Below are 24,941 nucleotides of genomic sequence, written 5' to 3' on the forward strand. Positions count from 1 at the left end.
ATTTAGAATTAAAAAAAAAAACAATTTAAATTAAGAGTTTGACAATTTTAATTTAGAATTGAAAAAGAAACGTTATTTCAATTTAAAAATGAAAAATAAATTTTTAGCTTAGATTTGCATAAAAGAATTTTAACTATATAGAAAATATATAGTTTAAAGTGTAAGTTTTAAAACTCTAAAATTTTGTATTTATATATTTGATAATGTATAAAGAATCTTGACTAGCAAGATTTCTTCTTTATATAGAAAATAATTAATTTATTATATTTCCATATAAATTTCGAATATTTCGAATTAACATTAGATTATAGGTTTGTAATTATCTTTAGATTACGATTAAATATTACTTTATAATAATGTTTATTATATTTAGAAAATTATTTCCATTTCCATTTTTTCTTTGTGAAAATGATAGCTTTGTCAATTTCTTTCTTTGTAATTAGAGATCGAAATTAGATTTTTTAAAAGTTAGTGTTAATTATAATTTATTATAATATGTGAAAGCAAATAACAAATTTGTAATATTTAAAAAAAAATTATACGTATGTTCTTTGAATTAGAAAGAGTATTTTTTTTAATACCATTTAAGAGTCGTCGCTAAATTTATCAACTTTTATTTGTTATTTTCTTTTTTGCACTTGGAAACATTTTTCAAACATTTTTTTTACGTTCCCTTAATTGACTAAAAAAATTTAATTTAAGAACATTATTTAGGTAACAAAAATTAAATTTAAAAAAATAATTTGATTGTATAATAATGAAATATTCTACATTGTTTTATCAAATAATTATTATTCGAGTGCGAGGTAACCTACTTTAAAGATCGAATAGTTGCGATTCTTGCGATAGTTTCAATATTGACTTTACTCATATTGTAAATCTTGTTTTTAGTATATAAATTTTTAATCATAATAATTATCTTACCATTTCATTTTAACAAAATATTATAATAAAAATCTTTTTCCTCTCAATTTCGCTCTCAATTCGAAATTCGTATTTTTTACTCGCACTTTTAAATTTTTGTCGCTGAATAGGAAATTCATTTTCAACTTTTAAGAGCAATGTTCCTTTTTTTCTCCTTTTCATTCAATTTCTTTTTTTTTCTTTTCATTTTGATCGATCAACGTTTTTTCTTCACTTGTGTGCTACCAGAATTGTATGTATGGTCTACTTTTTTTACGAGAAAAACTTTAAAAGCCTGATTACTGCCTTTTCAACTGCCATCGAAATTTTTATTTGCCTTCTTTTTTTGAACTTGAATATAGAACAAAAATTTTGATTTTAAATTAATTATTTAAATTTTCATCTGGAAATTATTTGCATATTTTTTCAAAAAAGAGTTTTTTTGTTTTTTACGGGAATCGAAAGAGTTTTCGTTTTGTTTTTGCAAAACTGCTTTTTCATTTTTGCAGTAATTAAAAAAAAAAAAAACAGTTGTTACAATTTGAGATTTTAATGATAAATCAGAGATACATGGATAATAAAAGAGAGGAAGAGAGAGAGAGAACGAGAGAAAGGATGGGGGAAACACTTCATCATTGAAAATCAATCAATTAAATTCAACTTCATTAAATTTACATGTACCTTCTGCTTTGATTGAAGCCATCAATTTTGATCATCGTAACATTTATCGTCACTTTTCTCATGTCTGTATGATTCATTAATGTCCCTCATATTCATTTTGCAATTCAAAACCAAATTCTAACAAACAATTACGTTCTTTGTAACAATTTCTATAAATAAAAGTCACACCATTAAAAAGTCTTCCAAAAAGTATCGAATTTTTAATCATTAATTTAAATCAACGTGGAATTTGAAATTATTTTCCACTCTTTACCAATTTTTACCATTTTTAGCTAATATTTAGCGCATTTTAGAAAAAAAAGAAAAATATTTCACATTAATAAAATAAAAATATTTTTATCTGTGAATTAAATTGCAAACATTCTATTTTTAAAAGTTGGAATATATTCTCTCAAAAATTCTCAAATATCGTCAAGTTAAATAAATAAAATCGATTTAAGTTGACATTAAATTAAAAAAAAAAAAATTAAATATTATCCACTAGTAGAGAAACTATAAAAGATTAAAGATAGATTAAAGATTTGACAAAACGTGCCAAAAAGAGAAGAAAAAAAATTGCCTACACCAGCTACTTTAATAAAATGAAAAAATCTCTCTAAACTCGTTTGAACTTTTAAAGTAGTATGATGATTTAACGAGAGAGTAAAAGGATTCTTTCCTTTAAAAGTTGTTATTTAAAATTTTTCCCTATTTCATATGAATATAAAATTTGGTTTTGGTATGAATTATAAAAAGAAATTTAAAAAAAAAAAAAAAAAAAATCCGTACCAAGCAGTGTTTTGATGAAGTAAGTTGAAACGCATGCGTCACTACGGTCTCTAGAGTCTAGAACAAACCTTCGACTTTGTTATTGAAACATATTTGCTAAAGTTGGCTTGGAGCTTCATTTCTCTCTGAAGTCGCGAACAAGAAGGATCGGAGATCGGTTCAGTCTTACGGAACATCGACAATTTTCCACTTGACCACACTTTCATCGTATTTACAACGAACCACCCTGGAATATACATCCGTTCAGTATATTAGTAGTGAAATATATTTTTTTATATTTAGAAAATTTATATAATTATTGTATTACAATTTATATAAATTCACATCAATTTTCAATATATTTAATTTATTTTATTTATTATTTCAATTCAAATTTACGCAGCTATTCTTTTCTAATTTGTATTTATTAATACTTCATTACTAATAATTACTTAGTTGTCTATTTTTCAAAAAAAAAAAAAATATATAGAAATTGTCTTTATTAAAATAATAAAAAATGGACACACTGGAACCCCTATTTAGTGGAAACATCCCAAAGTCACTAAAATAAGTGTGCTTCTTGATTTACAAATATCTTTTTCTACATTCGTAAAAGTGAGCCGAAAAAGTAGTAAAGAAATCAAAGGATTAATTACATTTTACTTGACACGCGACTCTTTAAAAAGTCCTCCTCCTCCTCCTCCTTTTTTTTTTTTTTTTTTGAAAGAAAAAGAATTTCAAATATTATGTTTAATGGAAACGTTTCTATATCCCTTTTTCATTGTGCTAAATTGATCTCTGAATTTTATTTTTTAATCCGAGATTTTATATCGAATTTCAAATATTCTTGAGGAATTTTTAGATTGTGTGAATCTGTGTTGAGTGTCAGAGGAGATGGTGCCAAAGAGAGAAAGAGCGAGAGAAGTGGGATATGACGCATATATTTCACAGATCATTCAAGAGGCTTGGTTTTAGCTTTCGATTAAATTTTTTAAGGACACTCAAAAACGAAAAAAAAAACTGAAAATACTTTATATATAATTTGAGTATTTTTATTTTTAAAAACTTTATCACTTTTTAATTAATATGACGTGACTTTGCAATTGAAGATACTTTTTATATAAATGTATATTTAGAAAAGTAATTATTTATTGCAATTACGTGTATTGTGTTATATTTTAATTATATTATTATTATTATTAATATTAGGCGATCTGATGTTACTCAGGAACTTCCGTTTAGTCGGAAAATATCTGCGATCTTTGACTAATAAAACAACACTGCATATACTGTGTATATGTATTATTAATATTATTATTATTATTATTATTATTATTATGAAATAATCATTTAGAGAAAATGTTTTTAATTTCTAAAATAGACATTTAAAAGAATATCATCTATATACATATACATCTTTTTTACTCTCGTTCTGATTAACTTGTTTCCAATGGATTACTTAAACAGCTTTCAATGCTTATCGACCGGAATTTATAGACATTGCTGGAGTATAAATATTAGTTATTGAGGACAATATAGAGCCTTTAATTCAATTAGGTAACGCACTAGTTAAAGGTAAAAGGGCTTTGTACAGAATCATTTTTTCCTTTCTATAAAAAAATTATTTTTCCAAAAATCCTTTACTTTTCTTTGTATATTTTTCGACTCATCTAATTTACGATTGTAAAAATAATTTAATTTTCAGAAATACTGTTTTATTATTCAAACTCGATGTAGTTATACTAAAAATTGAAAATTAAATAAATTTCGCAATAAATTGAGATACTTGATCTTTTATAAAATGTATACGTACTCTTAATTTATGACTCCCTTGACTTTTCTACTTTAGTATGTAAATTGGTTCATTCAATTTCATTGATTATAGAATATTAAATTTTAAGAACAATTTAGTTTTTTTAATACTGTTCTTCTTATAGTTAATTCGTTTCATTAAAGTTGAAAATTAATAATTTCCAAACAAATTGATTGTAATACGTGATAAATTATATTTTAAATCCATTTTTCAGGCGACTCGGTTGACTTTCCATTTCGATCCATTTCGATTTATTCAATATAAATCGGAATTATCCGTTCTGTTGTTAATCCAAACAATTGTAATTGCTTCCTGAAAAATAAAAATTATAAATGTTTTAAAAAATTATTTACGGAAAGTAATTATATAATTTCCTACTTTGACTTTTAGTTTCATATATAGTGAAATTGGTTCAAATGATGTTATTATAAAATATTCAAATTAAATGCTGAATAATTATCAATTAGAAAATGAAAGTTTTCTTAACTTGAAAATCGTGAGATTAAATGACGAAATTTATAATGAAACGAAACAAATTATATATTAATGTATTAATTACATGCAACATTTTAGAATTTACAATAAGGTATGTACGTGATGGAATTTAAATATACTCTTCTTTTTTCATTGGAATGCTTTTGTTTCATTTGATATTTAACAAAACAATAATAATAGTATATATCGTTATATACTAAAGAATGTTAAATATTTGATAAAATGAAATAAAATGAGAGAGTGAAATTGCAAAATTTGTCTACTTTATTAATATAAAGTAAACACTAAACGTCACTGTTATTGTAAATTCTAATTCAATATTTTATTAATATTGCAGGTGATCGAATCCTGAATACTTATTGAAATTTAATAGTCTAATTAACGTGACGTCGATTACTTTATCTGCTGTCTCGTTTAACGGATCGCTTACCCTTCTCCTCGTTCTACAAATTGAATTACACTTCTCCAACATTATCTCTGTTATTTGACTTTACAATACAAAAGAACAAAATGAGTATCACATTAAAATGGATGTAAAACAGTTTTAAAAGTCTTCTTTTCATTTACTAATTAATGTTTTTACGATTTATGCGATTTCCATAAAATACGCTACTGTTTATAACGCAGGTCATGTACAAAATGTGTTATTCATTTTCCCAGCTTTGTGCAAAATTTTCTCTCGTAACATTCGTACTTATAATGTTTAAAAATTGTACCATTTTATTTTCAATGACATAATAAAATTATGCCTCGATTGTAATTGTATTTTAAAAATTTCATTCTTGACCCAAAAAAGAACCGAGAAAATTTAATCAAAATCTGCAATATTTGTCAAAAGTCATTTTACTTTTTTAGACAATATGTTCATTATGGTAAACATTCCTTTTTTTAATACAAGAACTTTCACCATATACTTCGAGTTCATTAATTCATTAATAATATCAAAATAAATGATTGTAACCTAATCTTGATTCATTCCATTCATTCTACTCCTGATTTCCTGAAAAAAAGGGATGTAAAAAATAAATAAAAAGATTACATTTTTTAACGTAAAAGTAAAAAACTATAAAAAATACGAAAAATACTTTACCTATTATATACATATGTATATATTCTATAGAATGTAAAAAAAAACAAATGAGTGAAATATTTGAAAATGCAGCAGGTATAAAAAAAAGAGGTTAAGTTATCTTCCGTTAATGTAAAAAGCAGTTTCCGATGTCACTAACCGCAGTAAACAGGTGAAAAAAAAAGTTTCAATGTTCTCGCGGAAAAAAACATTCATGACATATGAAAAGTCTGAGGGGCACAGCGTGGAAATCACGGAAAAGCAATGAGCAATGAGCGCGAATTGGCATAGTAGATGTGTTATATAGGAGAGAGAAAAGCGGGTAAGCAGCCGCGAAGTTGCGCATGCGCACGAGGTACGATTTCTACGCTTGAGCCGCGTCGTCACAACGCAGAGAGAGACCAGGGAGAGACGATCAGAATGCATCAGTGACGTTTTGGAAAAGCCTCGTCTACTACATTGAGACGGGCAGAAAGAAGCTTCTGCGATGGACCAAACGAAAACGCCAGTTTCTCGGCTTCTCAATACATCCTGCGTTGAGAATAAGGACGATCTGGAAGAGGTAATAAATAATAAATAAATAACGTATCGAGTGCTATGTACGCCATTGTTTTGGCGACACCATTTTTTAGTGCGGGGGCGCCACGTGTTTTTTGTCGTGCGGGAACTTTCAATTTTTTTGTTATTAACAATTTCTATTTTTTTAATCATTTTTTTTGGTATAGGATGAAAATTGATAAAAATTGTGCTTCGATAATTATCGAAAAAAAAGTGCAATTTGTTTAGTGTTTGTTTTTTTGCGGTATTCGAGAATCTGTTTTTAATCCCATGGGTCATTCCAGAACAACTATTTTTCTAGTTCAGTTAATTCTAATTAATATTTAAATACATTTTTGGTCCTTTTTTATGTTTTAATGTCTTCAATAATTACTGAAAATCATTTTATCTAAACTATCTTCGGGTTAGAAAATGTTATAGGGAGCAATATCCTAAAAAATATTCCTTAACAAAATAAAGTTCATTGTGAAAAATGTACACACTTTTTTCTTAAACTAGATAATTTACTGAGAATTTAATTACAAAACAATTTGAATCTCAAGCTATTTAATGACAATTTTTAATATAAAATTTGATAATTAAATTCAATTAAATGTTTAGAGTAAAAATTTATGTACATATTAAATGTGAAATAATTTTGTACCAGAACCTTTTTATTTGTTTTGGAATTTTTTCTAAATAATCAAGAAAAAACTTATAACGAAATCAATTTTGTATTTAGTGTCTTAAAAAGTAAAACCACCTTTTGTGATTTTAAAGACTGGGAAACACTTGTTAACGACTTTTATAATTTTACGTTTAGTTTTCTTTGTTATTAAAATACATTTTCTATTTGAAAAGTTGACATTTGGGATCACTTTTAAAATAGGTTGTTAGAATTATTTTAATTAACTCACTGATAAAAATATATTTACAAATCGTCTGTTTTAGAACCTTTAAAACAAACTTGAATTCATTTTTAGGTTATGTCAAAATAACGGAAGAAATAAATTCAAGAAAAAAAACTTTAAAAGAATGAAAATCTAATTTTTTAATATTCTAATTGATCAATTAATTGGTATATCGAAAGTTGATTTTTTCTTATTTTTAATAAAGACAATTTTAAGCAGTGAGAAGATAATTTTTGGCCTCAGATTTTTTTTACAATGACTTATAATATCAGCTGTAAAGATTACTGTGTAAATTTACACAAAATTGCTAAGCACGTTATATTAATAACTTAAATTTTCGTCAGTCATTGAAACTCATTCTTTTCGAAACTACTATTTTAAGGGAAATTTGTATTTAAACATAACTTTGTAATATAATTAAGTATTTAAAATATTTTATATATTTTTATATTGTAATGTATTTATTTTTGTTTTTAGAAATTCGAAAGATGCTACTTGGTGCTGCAAAATTTAACTGCAGGACTGTCAGAGAAAGAAGCGCACGATACGTTGAATAATGCTGTTTGCAAGGAGAAAACATACGAGGAGGTTTCATTGGGCTTACTTGTTGTAATCCTCTCGGAACCGCAAAATGCTGCCAAAAGTTACAGGGACTTAAATTTGATTTCAAAAGATGGATTAAATATTGTTTTGAATCATTTAAATCAATTAGTGTTGGAGAGATATTTACGATTGAACGATTGCGCTAGAAATCAATTACTTTGGTTATTACGTGAAATGATAAGGAATAGTGTCGTGAGTGTTGATACGCTGTGTTTAAGTTTATTGAGGCACGCGGCCGGTGGCGACACATCGCCACGTAATTTATTTCTCGTCGATGCACTTTTAGAAATATTTCAAGACAATCGCCCTTGGCTGGATAAATTCCCCATTTTAACAGCATCAATTGTTTATACTTATCTGCGATTAATTGAGGATCACAGTGCAGCACATTTGGCGAGTCTTAGGCAAAAGGAAGTCACCTTTATGGTGAATCTCATTCGAGAGAGATTGATTGACTGTCTAGTTATTGGAAGGTAGATATTTTAGTTATAAATTAGTAGCGAACGGTAAAAAGAACCAAGAGTTGTAGTCACTCTGCTGGAATTAATTTTCCAAGTGAAATTTAAAATTATAATGATGTATTTAATTGAATTTTCTTCGCAGGGATCTAGTACGCTTATTGCAGAATGTCGCGAGAATACCAGAATTTGAGGCATTATGGAAGGATCTATTGCTTAATCCGAAGTCGCTTTGTCCAAATTTCACTGGTGTTTTACAACTTTTACAAACTCGAACATCGCGTCGATTTTTACAGTCGCGCCTCACACCCGACATGGAGAGAAAGTTGGTGTTCCTAACGAGTCAGGTGCGTTTCGGTAACCATAAACGATATCAGGACTGGTTTCAGAGGCAATATCTTGCCACCCCCGAATCTCAATCGTTAAGATGTGATCTCATACGATTTATCGTTGGCGTCATTCATCCGACGAACGAACTATTGTGTTCAGACATCATTCCCCGATGGGCAGTTATTGGCTGGCTGTTTACAACTTGCACGTCGACTGTTGCGGCGAGTAATGCGAAATTGGCTCTCTTTTACGACTGGCTGTTCTTCGATCCCGAGAAGGATAATATTATGAATATTGAGCCGGCAATTTTGGTAATGCACAATTCAATGAGATCACATCCTGCCGTCACTGCCACGCTTTTAGATTTTCTATGCAGGGTAACATTTTATTATCATTTGGAGACGGAAAGTGTTTGGAGAAGATGAAAAATGCTAATGGAAAATTATTTTCTTTGCAGATAATACCAAATTTTTATCCGGCGCTAACGGAGAAGGTGCGAAATGGAATATTCTCGTCATTGAGGCAAATTTTGGAGAAAAGAGTTCTGCCGACTCTAAATCCACTGTTTGACAGTCCGAAATTAGATCGTGAATTACGGTGTAAAATTCGTGAAAATTTCAAAGAATTTTGCCTCCCACCAAATGCTGATCTTGGTGAGAATTTTTTCTTCTCCTGCATGTAGATTAATTTTATTTCACTGTGGTGGTTTTTTTTCAATTCAAACTGCTTTAATTTTGCCAACAAAACAAACAGGGTTGCTGCGGCCATAGAAAAATTGTTAATATTAACATTCAAGAAAATAATCATCTGGAAAAGTCATGGAACTTTAAAAATTTGAAACCGTAGCAACTCTGTAACTAATAATTTTCGAGCGTTAGACATTTTTTTTAGCACTTTTATTTATTTGAGCACCATCAACGCTTACTAACTTTGGTTTTTGCACGATGTTTTCCTAAACAGGTAATAAGCTTCAAATATATTCAGGTAAAATGGAGGAACTTAGTAAAGATCTAAGTCCAGGACTGATGCTGGAGAATACTGGCATTGCAATGACGGAAAATAATCACATGGGAGCTGAAACGGAACCCGCCTTTAGCGACGAAGAAGAAGAAATGCCCCTGAGGTACAGTGTCAAACAATTCCTTTTTTTCTATTCACTCTCATTTTATTCGACAAAAGGAAAATAAATTTAGTCAAAAATTCCAATTGAAATGACATGAATGAAAAACAGAATTATTAGATTATAATTAATGAAAGATTTTTTCCATTTATTCAGGATAGTGACAAAGTCTGAAGATATTCACGACGTTGATATACCACTGGCGAAAGTGAAACCGTTAAAAAATGAAAAGAACTTGAATTGCGTGACAAAAAGGGAGGATATAACGACGCAATTGAATTTAATTTTAGAGCCCGAGGAATTGAAGACTGCTATTGAATGTTTACATATTGAAAGTGATAATGAATCGAGATGTCAAACAATGGAGAGGATAGTGCAAATGATTGTCGAAGATGAAATTGAAACTGAAACAATACCGGCATTAGCTACTTGTATTTCTTCCATTCTCGCGTCGCAAATAACCGCCGACATTTTTCCCGCTGATAATCTTAATGAAGATGCATTCGCCGACAGTATAAGTACACCACTTTTTGTTATGTTTAGAAATCAATTTCAACTCTGCAAGGAGGTTGATAATAGAAGAAAACTTCTCGCTCGTGTATTAGCTGAAATCCAATCGATTCAACCGCGAATTGGTTATATTCTCTTATATTTTCTAAAGGTCTGGGGTAGAGAGGAAGAGAAACGAGAAGGCGAACCAAGGTAAATTTAAGAGGCCACTACATTTTTTCTCTTTCTTTCAACGTATTGAAACTAATTTACTTTTCTAAAAACAAAATCAGCCCTGAAAAATTATAATTTTTTTTCTTGTTCTTTGTTTTAGTAACGTATTGAATGACGTGAAGGCGTCTGTCTACAAGGACTTTTGTTCTCAACGAGAGAAGAAGTTGGATTCTTGTTTGGTAGCCGATTTAAAGGTAATTTAATTAATTTTCAAATAATTTCTTTTTAATTTGAACTTTTAAAGTAAGAAAAAAAATTTGTCTTTAGCTCTGCCATGAAGATAACATACCGTTACTCTGTTACCTTGTACCTGACGTTTATACGGAATTTCAAAATGTAGCGTTGGGAAATATTCATCTCTTACATTTAGTCGTATCTACTGTTGATCCATGTCAACTTCAAGATTTAGTTTGTCAAATCATGCAAGGACATTTAAAAATGCTTAAAAAAGAATCCTTCTCGTCTCTATTAACGGCGAGTTTGAATTGGGATACTTTCGAGCAATACTGCTTCTGGCAGTTGATATTCGCACACGACTTTCCCATTGATTATGTACTTCCAATTCTGCCGAAACTTCAATTTAAGGAAAATGCGGAAGCACTCACTTCAATTCTATTGATGTTGAAGCAAGAAAAGTAAGTAAAATTAACTAAAAATAAATTTAGATAGAAGAAAAGAATATTTATTTTAATTGAAAATTTCAGACCCTCGTTAGAACTTTTGAAGCAATTGTTCAATCGACAAAGCGCAGAAGGCGACATGTTTGTTGCGTCGGCACTTCGCTATTGGTGTCGGGATTATGAGGAAAAACTTGGGGAGCTACTGGCAAATCTGTTGAGTACACGATATCCTGCGACAAGTCCAAATAAACGAAAGCGAACGGGTCCAAAGCAAAATCAACAATCGGGACCGCCGTCTGGCGAGCAAGTTCTCGGCCATTTGGATCAATTGCGTCAGCAATGTTTGTCAGCGTCTGAGTTGCAATTATATCAGTCGGAGGGAATGCAACGTGCACTTCAACAGGCGCAAGCGGCGAGTAGTGATTCATTGAGAAAAAGTTATGGCGATCTCTTTGCACTTGCCGAGGTTAATGAGGAAAACCAACCGCCACCACCACCGCCGCCCACAAGTTCGTCGAGAAAGCACACGTCAACGTCAATTGGAAGCAGTGCCGGCAAGGAGAGTTATCGACGAGCTGGCGCAAGTACAAGGGAAAGAAATGCATTTAAGAGGCAACCACCGAGAGACAGGAATTCAGAGAGTAGCGAGCAAAGCAGTGAAGTAAGTCTACTTTCTTTCGAAGAACAGTAGGAGAGTTATCGACGATTATTTTTCACTTTCAACAAACCTATCGTAGTTGGTCCCATTTTCCCTTTTTGTCCCCTTATTTCAATTTTATCACCTTTTTCTTTTTTTGAATTCAGTGAGTTTTATTTTTGATTTAGATTATTAACACCACAACATTTGTATGTTAATGATTTAAATAATATAGATATCGTAAAGAATTTTGTAAATTATAGGTTTGTTTATTCAACGGAATGCAGACCTCTAGAAAAATAATTAACATTTAAATAATTAAAATATTATTATTAATAGCTTTTTTATAGGAAAACAAAAATTCTAATACAAAACCTTCAATTTTTTCCATTTTTGACAATAATTTCTTTTTAAATAACTTAATTCTTGAAGAACTATCATAAAATTATAACTAAGAAATTATTTAATGAATAATTTTATTTATACATTTCAAAATTAATTGAATTTTAAAATAGTTTCGTTTACAATTTTCATAAATAGATGAACTTAAAAAGATTTTAATTTAAAAAATTTATAAAATGTCAATTTTGAATGAATTTCATTAGAAATTCAAAAGAATTTAAATTTTTGCAAAAAATTTCAAAATTTAAATAATTCTGAAATTAGTTAATTTTTTTCTATATTTAATTAATTATTAAAAATAATGAATTTATCGAAAAATTTTAGTTAAAAGTTCTAGAAAATAATAATTGAATTGAAATGATGAAAATAATTTTGAACAAGTTACAGTAAAAATATTTTTTATAGTAGAAAATAATGATTTTATCACTCGGTCATCTTTAATGGATAATCATGGAATTTTATGTATAAACCTTGAAAAAACCTGGAAAAGTCAGGGAATTTGGATCGGAATCTTGGAAAATTATTGTGCTTATTCCTTGAAATCTAATTTTACTTAAATATTTTAAAATTAATTCAATTTGAAAAAAATTGCGTTTACAATTTTCATAAATAGGTGAACTTCAAAAGGTTTTAATTTTAAATTTTACAAAATTTCAATTTTCAATGAATTAATTAAATACTACAAATTTCACAGGAATTCTATTATTTACAAATTTTTTTTTATAAATTTCTTCGCAATAATTCAATTATTTTCATGAAGAATAATATTTTTTACCAGCAATTCAATTATTTTCATATATAGGTTTTCAATTAATTTCATAAATAATAAAAATCATCGCCGAATTTCAATTATTTTTAATACAATTTTAATGGAATTTCTCGAAAAATGTAATTATTCTTAAAAATTTTATTATAATTCATCAAAAAAAAAAATTCAATTATTTTAAAAAGCCATCCTATAATTTATGTATTATTTTCAAAAATTTTAATAAAATTCTTTTTAACAATTCAATTTTTTTTAAAAATAATTTTAATAAAATTCTTCGTAGAATTAAATTAATTTCAATAATTTATCAAAATTCAATTATTTTTAATATCTACGTATTTCAATAAAATTTCACAAAAGAATTCAATTATTTAAAAAGCAATAATATATCATTAAAACTCGTCTCAAGAATTCAATTATTTTCAAAAGTAATATAATTCTTCAGAGAAATTCAATTATGGTCAAAAGTTTTAAAAAAATTCTCGTCAAAATTTCAATTATCTTTATAAATAATAAAATTATTCTTCAAAATTCAATAATTATTTTGAAAAAATTTAATAAAATTCATGGCAAAATTTCAATTATTTTCAAAAACTTTTCTCAATTCAATCAAATTTTTTTTAACAGAGATTCAATTATAGTTTTAATGTAATTTTAATCTAATTTCTCGAAAACGGAAATTATTCTGAAAAATTTTATTAAAATTGGTCAAAAGAATTTTAATTATTTAAAAATTTGTTGATAAATTCAAAAGCAAAAAGTCAGTCACTAATTCGAAAATAGTAAACATTTTTACTAATTCAAATTTAAAGAGAAAGTATTATAGCGTGAATTTTTAGAAATAATTGAATTTTGAAAAGGTTTCAAATTATAATCTTTGAAAGTTTAAATTTTTCATACTTTTAACTGAAGATTGTGTAGATTTAATTTTTTTTTAAAGTTTAATGGAACTTTTTTGAAATTATTTCAAGTTTTTATTTTCTAATATATATTTAATTGAAGAATTTCCGAATAATCGATGAAAAAAAAAATTCGATGAAAAAAATGAAATTTTGTAAAATTGAATTGTAAACAAAAGAATTTGAAAATTTTCAAAGAAATTTTTCAAAAATTATTAAAAATGAATGAATAATTAATTTAAAGAAGAATTTTAGTTAAAAATTGTAGAAAATAATTGCAATGAAATGAGAATAATTTTGATGAAGTTACAGTAAGAATATTCTTATAAAATATAAAATAATGATTTTATCAGTCTATCAACTTTAATTATTATTATAAAACATGAAGATATCGATTGCTTCGAGTCGAAGACTCGGAGTGATCGATATCTTCATGTTTTATAACAATTTTTTGAAAATTGTTTAATTTCAAAAAGTTTTGAATTTGAATCTTTTGAAGAATTTTTATTCTTATGGAAAAATAATAATGATTTAATATTTATTGAAAAAAGAAGCAATGGAACATTTTTTTTGAGTATCTAATCATTTTTAGAGTGAATCGCAGAATATTCTTTAGGGAAAAAGTGAAAATTTTGTCTGAAAATTAGGGAAAAGTCAGGGAAAAACAAAATTAAATTTTTGTGTCAACTCTCATTAAAATTATAAATAATTTTTAAAAAAATTTTATGGAACCTATATGATAAAAAAATTTAAATTATATATGCAAGTTGTATAAATAAATAAATTTTTATCCCCTTTTTGAGGAAAAAAGTGCAAGTTTTATAAAAAAAATTTGTTTCAGGAGGAAGAAATCGTGAAATCGAAGCAAGCGAGAAAGAGAAGAAAGACAACGAAAAAGATAGATTCGGATAGCGACTGACCATCTAGTGTCTTCAATTGTCACATGGACCACTTGAAGTGTGTGCAGAAAGCTACGCTAGCCTTAAGATTGATAAGGTAGTATAAATATATACATAAATAGGTCAATGTAGTGAATCTTTGTAAATAACGTATGTTGAATTTCGATCATGAAGGTTTTTAGAGAATCAATTATTAATTATTATTATTATTATTATTATTATTATTATTATTATTATTATTATTAACATTATTATTATTATTATTAATATTATGAAAAGAAACATTACGTCTATTGAAAATCACGAATTATGAACTTGAATTTCTTTTTGACTATTGTTCATTTATTTTAAGTGTTAAAAAAATAGGAAAAAGACTTATTTTCAATTGTTTTTTTTAAATGTTGAGAAAAAATAATTGAAATTCAAAACAAAAAAACAAATAAAATTTGTCAGCGAAAAGATTGATTGTAAAATATTTATCGAATTGGTATTATTAAATACCAAATTTGTTTAAAATTTTTTTAATTATAAAAAGTCTTGTACATCTTTTCTTGAACATCTTTTGACGAAACTATTAAATTAATATAAAACAAATTACAATTTCATTAATGTTAATGATAATTTAAATTTAAAATGTCGATCAAAAGTAGCATAAACGTTTTTTTTTAAATTAAATTATAAAATTGAAATTGCTTTTTTGTAAAAAAAAAGAAGAAAACAATCTCAAATTTATTGAGAATTTAATGTTTTTTTGTAATGATGTTTTGTCATACTCATGAAATTATCTTGCAATTTAATGACACGGTTGCTTTTTTTTCTATATATAAAGAAAAAGATGAAAAATTATTGTATAAGAAAAAGAAAAAACAGACAAAAGGGTCCCTAACTGTATTTTGTAACACCGATGTACCTTGATTCTTAAACTTGAAAAGCTATCGATCGAGTCGAGGGAAGAGAATTTTTGATTTCGATTTTTTTTTCTTTTAAATTATTGTTTATTGTAAAATTTAACTTTATAGTATTTTTAAATTGAAATTTTATTTTTAAATGCATTGATTCTTTGAATCTTGATTTTATTTTCGTTTTTCTTTCTTTCCCTCTTTTAAAATAAATGTTTTCCCTCTCCCCTAAGAAAAAAAAAAAAAAAAAAATTACATATCCTTTTGATATCGAAATTTTGGAATGAAAGTTTTTATGAATTGTAAAATTCTTTTTGACATTGATCTTGATCTGATGGGCTTTCACTGTTGAAGTTACGTTTGAAAAATTGTATTGTACATTTTCTTGTAAAATCAGTTAATCCAAAAAACTGGACAGTTACATTTATATATTATGTAAGTTGTAAATAAATGAAAAAAATCTATATATATATTATATATATTATAAATATATTTAAAAATTAAGAATGCGAAAGCTAAGATCAACAACAATTACAGCAACAATAACAACAAAAATTAAATAAAAGAAGGGTAATTAATTTTTTTTCCCAATCTTCGATATTTGTCTAATTTGCAAAAACTTTTGTTAATTATTATTGATAATATTGACAGGTTAAAATTGCAAGAATGAATGAATGAGAATGAATGACGAAGTAAATATGATGAAATTAAAAAAAGTGTTTTGCGAAAATAAAAAAAGTAGTGAAAGTGAAAAAGAAAACTACGATCGATAGCGTTTACGTCGATCGCAAGTCTGTGTACAATTTATTCGTAAACGCGCAATGCAAAAAAAAAAAAAAACCTGTAGTTATGAACGTTATTTTATTTTTGTTTTTTTTTTACTTTTCAATGTAAATATCGACGATATTAAACATATTTAGGGCCATGATTAATAGGCGAGAAACTTAACAAAAAAAGAAGAAAAGAAAAATTCAAACATTTCGCGATATCGACAGACAAAAAAAGTGTAAACATTTAATGTTTTTAACGATCTTGTACACATTCATATACATGTAAATAATTCAATACATGAATAGATTATCGAATATGAACATTTAATGTTTTTAACGACCTTGTACACAGGATAAACGTAATTGTAAATATATAGAGATTACCAAATAAATATTTTTTACATTATTTCCCCCTCCCCCACAAATTTATCATTTGGAGAATTTTTTTTCTATTGATCGGTTCATCAATATTTATAACAAATAATAATTATAAAAATATTTATCAATTATGTTATTTTTCCCCCCGTGGATGTCCACCTTGTCGTGGTGGTGGGGCTTTTTACTAAGAGGCATCCAAATAGTAAAAAAATTTCATCAGATTTTATGTTCTAATGATGGAAAAATTGAATGAAAGAAAATTTTCTTGAGGGGTTTTTTTTTCTGTAAAAATAATTTCATGAATAATTTTCTTTTGAAAAAGAAAAATGTGAGGAAGGAAAAAAATAGAAGACAAATTTTTATTTATGGCATAAATGGATGTATTTTTCTTCACACTGAGAGAGAAATAGGAGACTGGCTTGTTTACGAGAAGATAAATAAAATTGCAATATCACTTGTCACGTATTATTACTAAAGACACAAGGATGCACCTAGAATTAAAACGCATTGCGTACCGACGTTTTTTATCGACGCGGTGGAAAATTCAAAATTCGCAAACATTATAACAATAAATGTTTTCTCTTCTTCTAATTTACACAACCTTTTTTTTAATAACTTGTGCCAATTTTGATTAAAAAAGTATGTACGTAGAAAATGGTTTGTGATGAAACAATAAAAATATAAAAATGAATCCAAATATTTGGATTTCAATTTTTTTTTTTTTTTTTCTAAATTCTTTTCCGTTAGAATGTTTTTTTAAACAGTTCAATTTAAATAAAAGGAAACATGAAACTCTTTGGAATACTTTCAAATATTAATTGGAGTTTTTATTTTTTACTTTTATTTTATTTTCATTTTATTTTTATGTTTAGATTTATTTTTCCTTTCCTTTCCTTTTTTATTTTTAAATTGGATTGGCAAAAAGTTATTAAAGCTGGTGTATAGATTCGAGAAAAAAAGTGAAAAGCAGCAAACATCAATTCGTTATATCACAATATTTCAATTAAAAATATGTTTCGGTACGCAAAATGTCCTTTGAAATTCCTTCGAAACTTCTTTAGTATTTCGTGAATGATAAATATAATTTATTATTTTCTTCTTTATTTCGTTTACTGGCCTTATCGGTTTAAGACAAAATTTGTTACGCTCACAAGTTTTTTTTTTAATCATTTTTCTTTTTCCTTTTCCTATGAAGAAAATTAATCTTAAACTTTTTTTTTACATTTGTCTTTTTTATATTTGTATTTATATTTGAATACAAATATATTTTATTAGTATTTTATTATTTTTTAATCTTTTTTATGATAGTAAAATTAAAAATTGAATTTATTTTCTATATTTTTTATTAAATTATCAAAAAGTAGATGAGTTTAATTTTCTTCAAATAATGGCGATATTTTCGTTTTACAATATGTCGAGCGTATTTTTTTTTGAGGGACAATCGATTTTGTGTCGTTCGAAAGAAACTTGTTTCTTTTTTCAATTCCGTGACAATATTTAATTAAAAAAAAAAAAAAGACAGTGTTAAAATTCTCGACAGTCGTTCGTGTAATGTACATCTGTCTTGAATAAAAAATTAGTTGGTTCCCGATGTTGAAAAAATGTTTCCACCTTGAAGCAGTTGAAAAAGATTCGATTTTTTTCTGTTCAAGAATATTTCATTTAAACTCGTTTAAAAAAATCCTTTTTTCATTTTATTACTTTTGTTCAGATTTAAAAAAAATAATTAAGATAGAAAGTTATATAATATATGATATTATATAATATTTACTATTTATTAAATAATAAAAGAATGTTGCTATAATAACAATAATAATTGATAATAATAAAAAAAGTAATAAAATGATTGTCCCTCTGATGATAGACTACATGGAAAGTGGATCTAGCTAGAGTAGAGAAATAGTTTCGTTTTGTCTGTTTATGTGCACTTGTTACTATACATATTTAAACATGTTTCGTTTCTTTAGAGCCTTTACACACATTTTTATCAGTGTACAATTCGGAAGTATAATGAATACTATACAAAGATTTTCACACGCACACAGCATACTCATCGCTTTCACAAAAAAACCAAGCACTCCAAACACTCAGAATTATAATATAATTCGATTTTGTACGCTATTTTGTTTTCTTTTTTTTTTTTTTTTTGTTGCAACAAACATTTTTTTGTCTTAAATATCACTCATTGCATACAAAGACTACAGATTTTTTTTCTTTTTTCTTCTATTAACACATTCTTATTTATACAATCGCGAGGCAATAAAATGTCATTGTTATCACATCTTTAAGAATAATATTCGTGTCTATTATTCGAGATTTTATTTAATTTACTTTTTTCTATGCATTTCCTCTTAATTGCCGCTTTATTATCACTAGTAAACTAATTAACGACTTTGGAAAAGAAACACCGATTTTTGAGGGTTAATAATTTTCCATTAAAATATCAAAAAGAAAAACTGTTAGTATTTTCTTTTATTTCTTTCACTCTAATTTGTTTTACTCCCTTTTTTTACTATCAGCTTATTAAAATGTTTTGAAAATATTAATAAAAATTAAAATAACAAAACCCAAATTTTTTAAAAAATGACTGACTTTTGAAAATTATTTAGCCAATTTCGAAGAAGATTCAAAAAAAAGTGGAATAAAATAACACTTATAGTTTTCTTTGATTTTTATTTTAAAAAAACTTATTATCCCTCTCGAATCAAACAATTATTCAGATTTTCGATTCTGTTTTAAATTCATAATTTTTTTTCCATAAAAATTAATATAAAATATAAAATCTTTAATTCTGATACATTTAAAAGGAACTTTTTTTTAAAAAGAATTTATTCTCTACATTTCAATATTACTGAATTTAAAATAAAGTGTTAAAAAATTTTGTTTCGATAAAATTTTCAATTTAACGAAGTAAAAGTTTTACAATTACAATAATATATATAATATTCTATATTTAAAAATGTTTGTACAATTTTTTTAATTACTTTAGTAATTTCTATATTAAAAGAGAAAACTTTACACAAAACGTAAAATTGAAGTATTTTTTTTAGTGATTTTCCACTAAAACAATTATTAATTGAATCCAAATAGGCCGATGGTCATTGTTTTGATTACAAAATGACTATTGTGTTTAATAATACAACGCATTAATGGTGCTGACAGTAGGAATATCTGTTTCGGTATATGAATTGATCCTCGACAAATATATTGTATACACAAACATCAGAACTTATGAACAATTTCAAAAATTACATTTTTCAATTTTCTCCAACTCGAAAAAAAAATATATTCTAAATTAAAGAATACTTATTTAATTCTACAACTGAAATTTTAAATTCAAAATAATTTTCACAAAAGGATCATTTCTGGCTATCACAAAGTTTACATTTCTAAACGAAATTTCTTATTTAAAATTTTTTTTAAATTTCTTATTTGTTTTAAAATAAGAAAATGAATTATATTCTTGAAATTTAGAGTATCTTTGACTTTTTCGAGTTTTGGAAAAAGTTTGAAAAATTGATCAACAGTAACAGTATGCAAAAAAAAAAGTTTTTTTTAGAGAAAACAATATTTTTACAGATCTTAATTATGAATAAATTCAGTCTAGTAAATCACTTCGTAAACTGTGGCTTTTTTATCACCTGAACCGGTCACGATGAATTTGTCATCAGTCGAAATGTCACAACTCAACACTGACGATGACTCCTTTGACTGCAAATAAAAGCAATTCAAATTTTACAACAAACGAATACTGAAAATAATTTTTAATTATTGTTTCTGACATTTAAATATCGATTAAAAAGAATAACATAATTATATATAATATTTATTATATAAAATTTAAATATCGATATTAAATATTTTCAAATAACATATAAAGAATGAATAATGTTTTGCGGGAACATTACTTCAATGAAACGTACATAAGATTTATAAGAATGACAGAGACATTCAGTTCAGTGAATGTGAATTTTATATGAAAATAGGTAAAGACGATATCTTCCAGCCAATTGACCGACTAAAGTTGTCTTTATCTACTAAACGCAAAGTGAATTCAAAAAAATTTTTTTTTTTATAATTTTCGTTTAAAAAATTCATAAACATTTTTTTCAGAAAAATTAATATAATTCGTCAATAATACTTAGAATTTAAATTTACTATTTTTCATTTAAAGATAAATTTAAATTTTTCATTTTTACTGCATTAAAATTCTTTTTTTAAAAATGTTTCTGTAAATATTGTCTATGGGGTAAAAAGTTTTTCATCCATATAAACGAACGTGAAGCAATTGTTTAAAAGAAACGTATAATTTTATTGATTTTTCATGGCTCTTTAAAGTCAATATATATTTTTTTCATTCTATTTTTATTTTAGACCTACTTTTTGCATTCTTTTTTGTTTTCAATATTTAATGTTTAAAAAATGTTTTTGCCAGCCGTTTAATTTATCGCAACGTAAATTTTGTGCAAAAAATATTTCAAAAACTACTATCATTAAAAAGGAAAATTATCTTGGTTTTGAATATATTCTTGCCTCCGTTGCAGTAATACAAGAGTCCTCTCGGTTTACAAAACAACAAAGGTCATTTTTAAGAAATCTCAAAAATTTAATTTTCCTTTTCCCTGACTTTTCTCTGATTTTCAGACAAATTTTTCACCTTTTCCCTGATCCTAAAGAATATTCTGATTCACTTTAAAAATCATTAGATACGCAAAAAAATGTTCTATTTCATTTATTTAATTGTAAAATTATTCGAAAACACCAATTCATTTTTATCACATTTTTATATATTATTCTTCATTTTTAAATAAATATTCAATCTTTATTATTTTTTCGTAGGAATTACAGAGTTTTCACCCAACCTGGAAACGTAGAAAACCTGGAAATGTCAAGGAATTTTAAAAACCTTAAAAAAATTTGGAAATGTCAGGGAATTTTAAAAACCTTAAAAACATTTGGAAAAGTCAGGGAATTTTGATCGAAATCCTGGAAAATAATTGTTGTTTTCTAAAGTTATTGTGTGACTTTTATTTGAGATTTTTTAAAATTTCAATTTTTAATGAATTTAATTCGAAATTTAAAAAAAAATTTAATAACTAAAATTCTTCTGAAATTAGTTACATTTATTAATATACATTTAATTGATTAATAAAAATCATGGATTTAAAGAAGAATTTTACTTAAAAACACTAAAACAAATTGAATTTTGAAGCAATTACAAATGATTGCAGAAAATCAATTATTTTCAAATATTTTAGTATAAAATTCTTGGCAAGATTTTAATTATTTTCAAAAACTTTCCTCAATTTAATGATTTTTAATATCCACTAATTTAATAAAAATTCGCAAATGAATTCAATTATAGGTAAAAAATAGTTTTAATAAAATTCTACGCAAACATTTCATTATTTTCATAAATAATAAAAATTTCACAGGAATTTAATTATCTACAAATTATTTTCATAAATTATTATTCAATTATTTTCATAAATACATAATAAAACTAATCGCAGACTTTCAATTACTTTCAAATCCAATAATTATGTTGAAAAATTTACAAAAATTCTAGTCAAAATTTCAATTATATTTATAAATAATAAAATTTTTCTTCGAAATTCAATTATTTTCAAAAATTTGAATAAAATTCTTGTTAGGATTTCAATTATTTTTAATAAAATTTTCATCAAATTTCTTAAAAAATGAAATTATTTTTAAAACTTTTATTAAAATTTTTCAAGAGAACTCAATTATTTAAAAATTTGCTGATAAAATTCTATAAGAAAATTCAATTTTAAGAAACGTTCAATTATTCAATAAATTATTTATTTGCATTTTATTTGTATTTAAATAATTGAATTCCAGTAGAATTTTCTAATTAAAGTTTAGTTTTAAAAATGAATTTCAGTTAAAAGTTTAGATTATAATTGAATATTAAAAGCGTAGCGTGGATTTTTAGAAATAATTGAATTTTCAAAAGGTTTCAATTAAAAATATTTGGAAATTTGAACTTTTCGTACTTTTAATTAACAATTCTGTAGAATTATTTTTTTTTTTTAAAGTTTAATTGAATTTTTCTTTAATTCTTCAAGTTTCTTATTTTCTAATATATATTTAATTGAAGAATGTGAGAATAATCGCGAAATTACGTAAAATTAAATAGAAAAGAACTTTTTAAAAAATTGATTTAGAGAAGAATTTTAGTTAAAAATATTCTAGAAATGAAGAATTGAATTGAAATGAAAATATAATTTTGAAGAAATTACAGTAACAATATTTTTATAATATACAATACTGATAGTATTAAGTTTTAATTATATTGAATTTCAAATTTTTTAAAATCTTAATTTCTGTAAAAAAAAATAATAATGATTAAATATTCATGTTATGAAACGAAGTTATTGATGTTTTTGAGTAATGTTACAATTAAAGAAATTCGTAAATAAATGTAATAGAGCAGGTAAAAAGTGAATGTTTTGAGTCTGGAAATCAGGGAGTTATTCAGTTTGGTAAAATATAAATGTAGTTTTAAAAACCTGGAGAAATTGGAAAAGTCAGGGAATTTGAAATGAGGAAAAGCGTGGCAACCTTGAATTCAAATTCTTGAAAACATTCAAATTGAAAACTTTTGAAATTATTATAAAACATGTGGAGTGATCGATTTCTTTATGCTTTAATATGCCTCTCAATCAGTAGTCAGAGAGCGCTTAGAATCTTTCCGTTTAATAAAGTCTTATAGTTGAAATGGTTTGACTTTTATTTAAAACCACAAGAGAAACCACTAAGGTTCCTCCACTGTCACCTTGGGAGATTTTCGTAAATTTTCGTGTTTAAATTATTTAGTGAAAGAGGGAAATGATTCTTACTTGGAATATCGATGCTCCGTAGGGAGTGCGCCACGCGTTCAAAAGGTTGTCCTTCCCAGTGGAGACGAACCATTTACCGCAGGAGGCGAACTTCAAAGACAACACACAAGATTCGTGCAGATGAAGTTGGTACTTGTCGGGCTTCGAGGCGTGCAAGACCTCAACATTGGAATTCTCCATTCCCACAGCCAGCCACTCTCCAGAGGGGCAGTAGCCGAGAGAGAATATTTGCGACGTGAAGTCGTGTTGCTGCAATTGTCTGCCCTCCCTGAGGTCCCACGACCTCACGGTGTTGTCCAACCCGCCGGTCCACAGTTTGGAGCCGTCGGCCGATATGTCGATGCAGGAGGCCCCGTCCGTGTGCCCCTGGAACTGCCTCACGAGCGTCTGGTTCTGCAGGTCCCACACGGCGATGTTGCCGTCGCTGCAGCAGCTGAAGCACACCTTGGAGTCGGGCGAGATCGCGAGCGCGTAGCACGCCGGCGCCGAGGACGTGAGTTCGGCTCTGATCCTGGGCGTGGGGCTCGCCAGGTCCCAGATGCTCAGCTGACTCGCCTCGCCCCCGACGATGAGTGTCCGCCCGTCGGGCAGCAGCTTCACTGACCTGATGTAGTTGTCCCGCTGCAGACAGTCCAACTGCGAGACGGGGTTCGCCGTCCCGTTGATCCCCTGCCCAATGTCCCACACTTTCACGCAGCCCTTGCCGCCCGTGTAGACGTACTTTGTCGGGTTCGAAATTGTCACCGCGCACACCACTTCGCCATGGGTCAGGGTGTTGATTTGACGGGCGTGTCGTGGAATTCCCGAGGCCACCAGGGCGTCCGACGGGAACGGCACCGGCTGCAGTTGGCCCTCGCCATTCACCAGAAAGGAGTAAGCACTGGAATCAAATTCTCAATCAAGTCCATATGAAAAAGGAAAAGGAATTCTTCAAATATAAAAGCACGTGAATGAAAGAATGTTGTATGCAATTAGACGGGAGCAGCGTGCGTGTTAATTACAGTGTGTGACACTTACGGCTTACCGCCTGGAATATTGCTTAGTCCATTGCTCGAAGGAAGTCGCACGTGACCATCGAATCCAAGCTGCAAAACACAAGAGATTTAATCTTCCTATAAGCACGTTGAAGCGTAAACAACTCCAGACAAGTCAGATAAGGAACCCGGTACATGCTAACTCATATAATGGAACTACTTTCCCATTCTTTCATATTTTCCGAGATATTTTCCAAAATGGCTAACTCCAACTTATTTTTAAATTGAGAAATTATTCTAAACTTTCAAAAGTATTTATTTCTTATTCTTTGTCGAACCTAACAGTCCGCATTGACAAAATCATTTCTAATGATAATAATTATTTTTGAAGAAAGCACATGATTGTGGCCCATACAGAAGATAAAAGCTGGGAAAATATTGAAG

The 24,941-nt window shown here is 27.1% G+C and overlaps 2 protein-coding genes and 1 long non-coding RNA gene across 20 annotated transcripts in view; 1 reads left to right on the top strand and 2 right to left on the bottom strand.

Moving 5' to 3' along the window:
• Positions 1–698: 698 nt before the first annotated feature.
• LOC122506149 lies at positions 699–6,070 on the bottom strand. 3 transcript variants are annotated; one of them, XR_006301979.1, is made up of 6 exons: positions 5,730–6,058; positions 5,070–5,639; positions 4,145–4,456; positions 2,421–2,578; positions 1,585–1,733; positions 699–1,254 (listed from the first exon to the last, which is right to left on the bottom strand). It is a non-coding gene; the product is annotated as an uncharacterized LOC122506149 (long non-coding RNA). The 3 variants fall into 3 exon arrangements; XR_006301980.1 differs by lacking the exon at positions 699–1,254 and having other exon boundaries at positions 1,328–1,733; positions 2,353–2,578; positions 5,730–6,070; XR_006301978.1 differs by lacking the exon at positions 699–1,254 and having other exon boundaries at positions 1,328–1,733; positions 5,730–6,028.
• A 6-nt stretch (positions 6,071–6,076) lies between these two features.
• On the top strand, positions 6,077–16,674 carry LOC122506147 (integrator complex subunit 3). 2 transcript variants are annotated; one of them, XM_043618155.1, is made up of 10 exons: positions 6,077–6,270; positions 7,634–8,232; positions 8,363–8,924; positions 9,005–9,200; positions 9,532–9,670; positions 9,824–10,369; positions 10,491–10,584; positions 10,658–11,025; positions 11,095–11,671; positions 14,556–16,674. In XM_043618155.1, exons 1-10 carry the CDS (start codon positions 6,196–6,198, stop codon positions 14,631–14,633), a joined length of 3,234 nt encoding a protein of 1,077 aa, XP_043474090.1. In that variant the 5' UTR covers positions 6,077–6,195; the 3' UTR covers positions 14,634–16,674. The 2 variants fall into 2 exon arrangements, with proteins under 2 accessions (XP_043474090.1, XP_043474089.1); XM_043618154.1 differs by having other exon boundaries at positions 6,078–6,270; positions 9,508–9,670.
• Positions 16,675–18,563: 1,889 nt separating this feature from the next.
• Positions 18,564–24,941, bottom strand: part of LOC122506151 (protein groucho-like) — a 66,564-nt gene continuing 60,186 nt past the window's right edge. For all 15 annotated transcript variants that reach the window (XM_043618169.1, XM_043618163.1, XM_043618173.1 and 12 more), the window contains 3 exons: positions 24,541–24,608; positions 23,524–24,403; positions 18,564–20,371 (listed from right to left, as the gene is read on the bottom strand). In XM_043618169.1, the coding sequence (XP_043474104.1) occupies positions 20,264–20,371; positions 23,524–24,403; positions 24,541–24,608 (1,056 nt within the window). In that variant the 3' untranslated portion in view covers positions 18,564–20,263. The remainder of the gene's footprint in view (positions 20,372–23,523; positions 24,404–24,540; positions 24,609–24,941) is intronic.

Source organism: Leptopilina heterotoma, unplaced genomic scaffold (genome assembly GCF_015476425.1).
Source record: "Leptopilina heterotoma isolate Lh14 unplaced genomic scaffold, ASM1547642v1 Lhet_397, whole genome shotgun sequence".
NCBI lineage: Eukaryota > Metazoa > Arthropoda > Insecta > Hymenoptera > Figitidae > Leptopilina > Leptopilina heterotoma.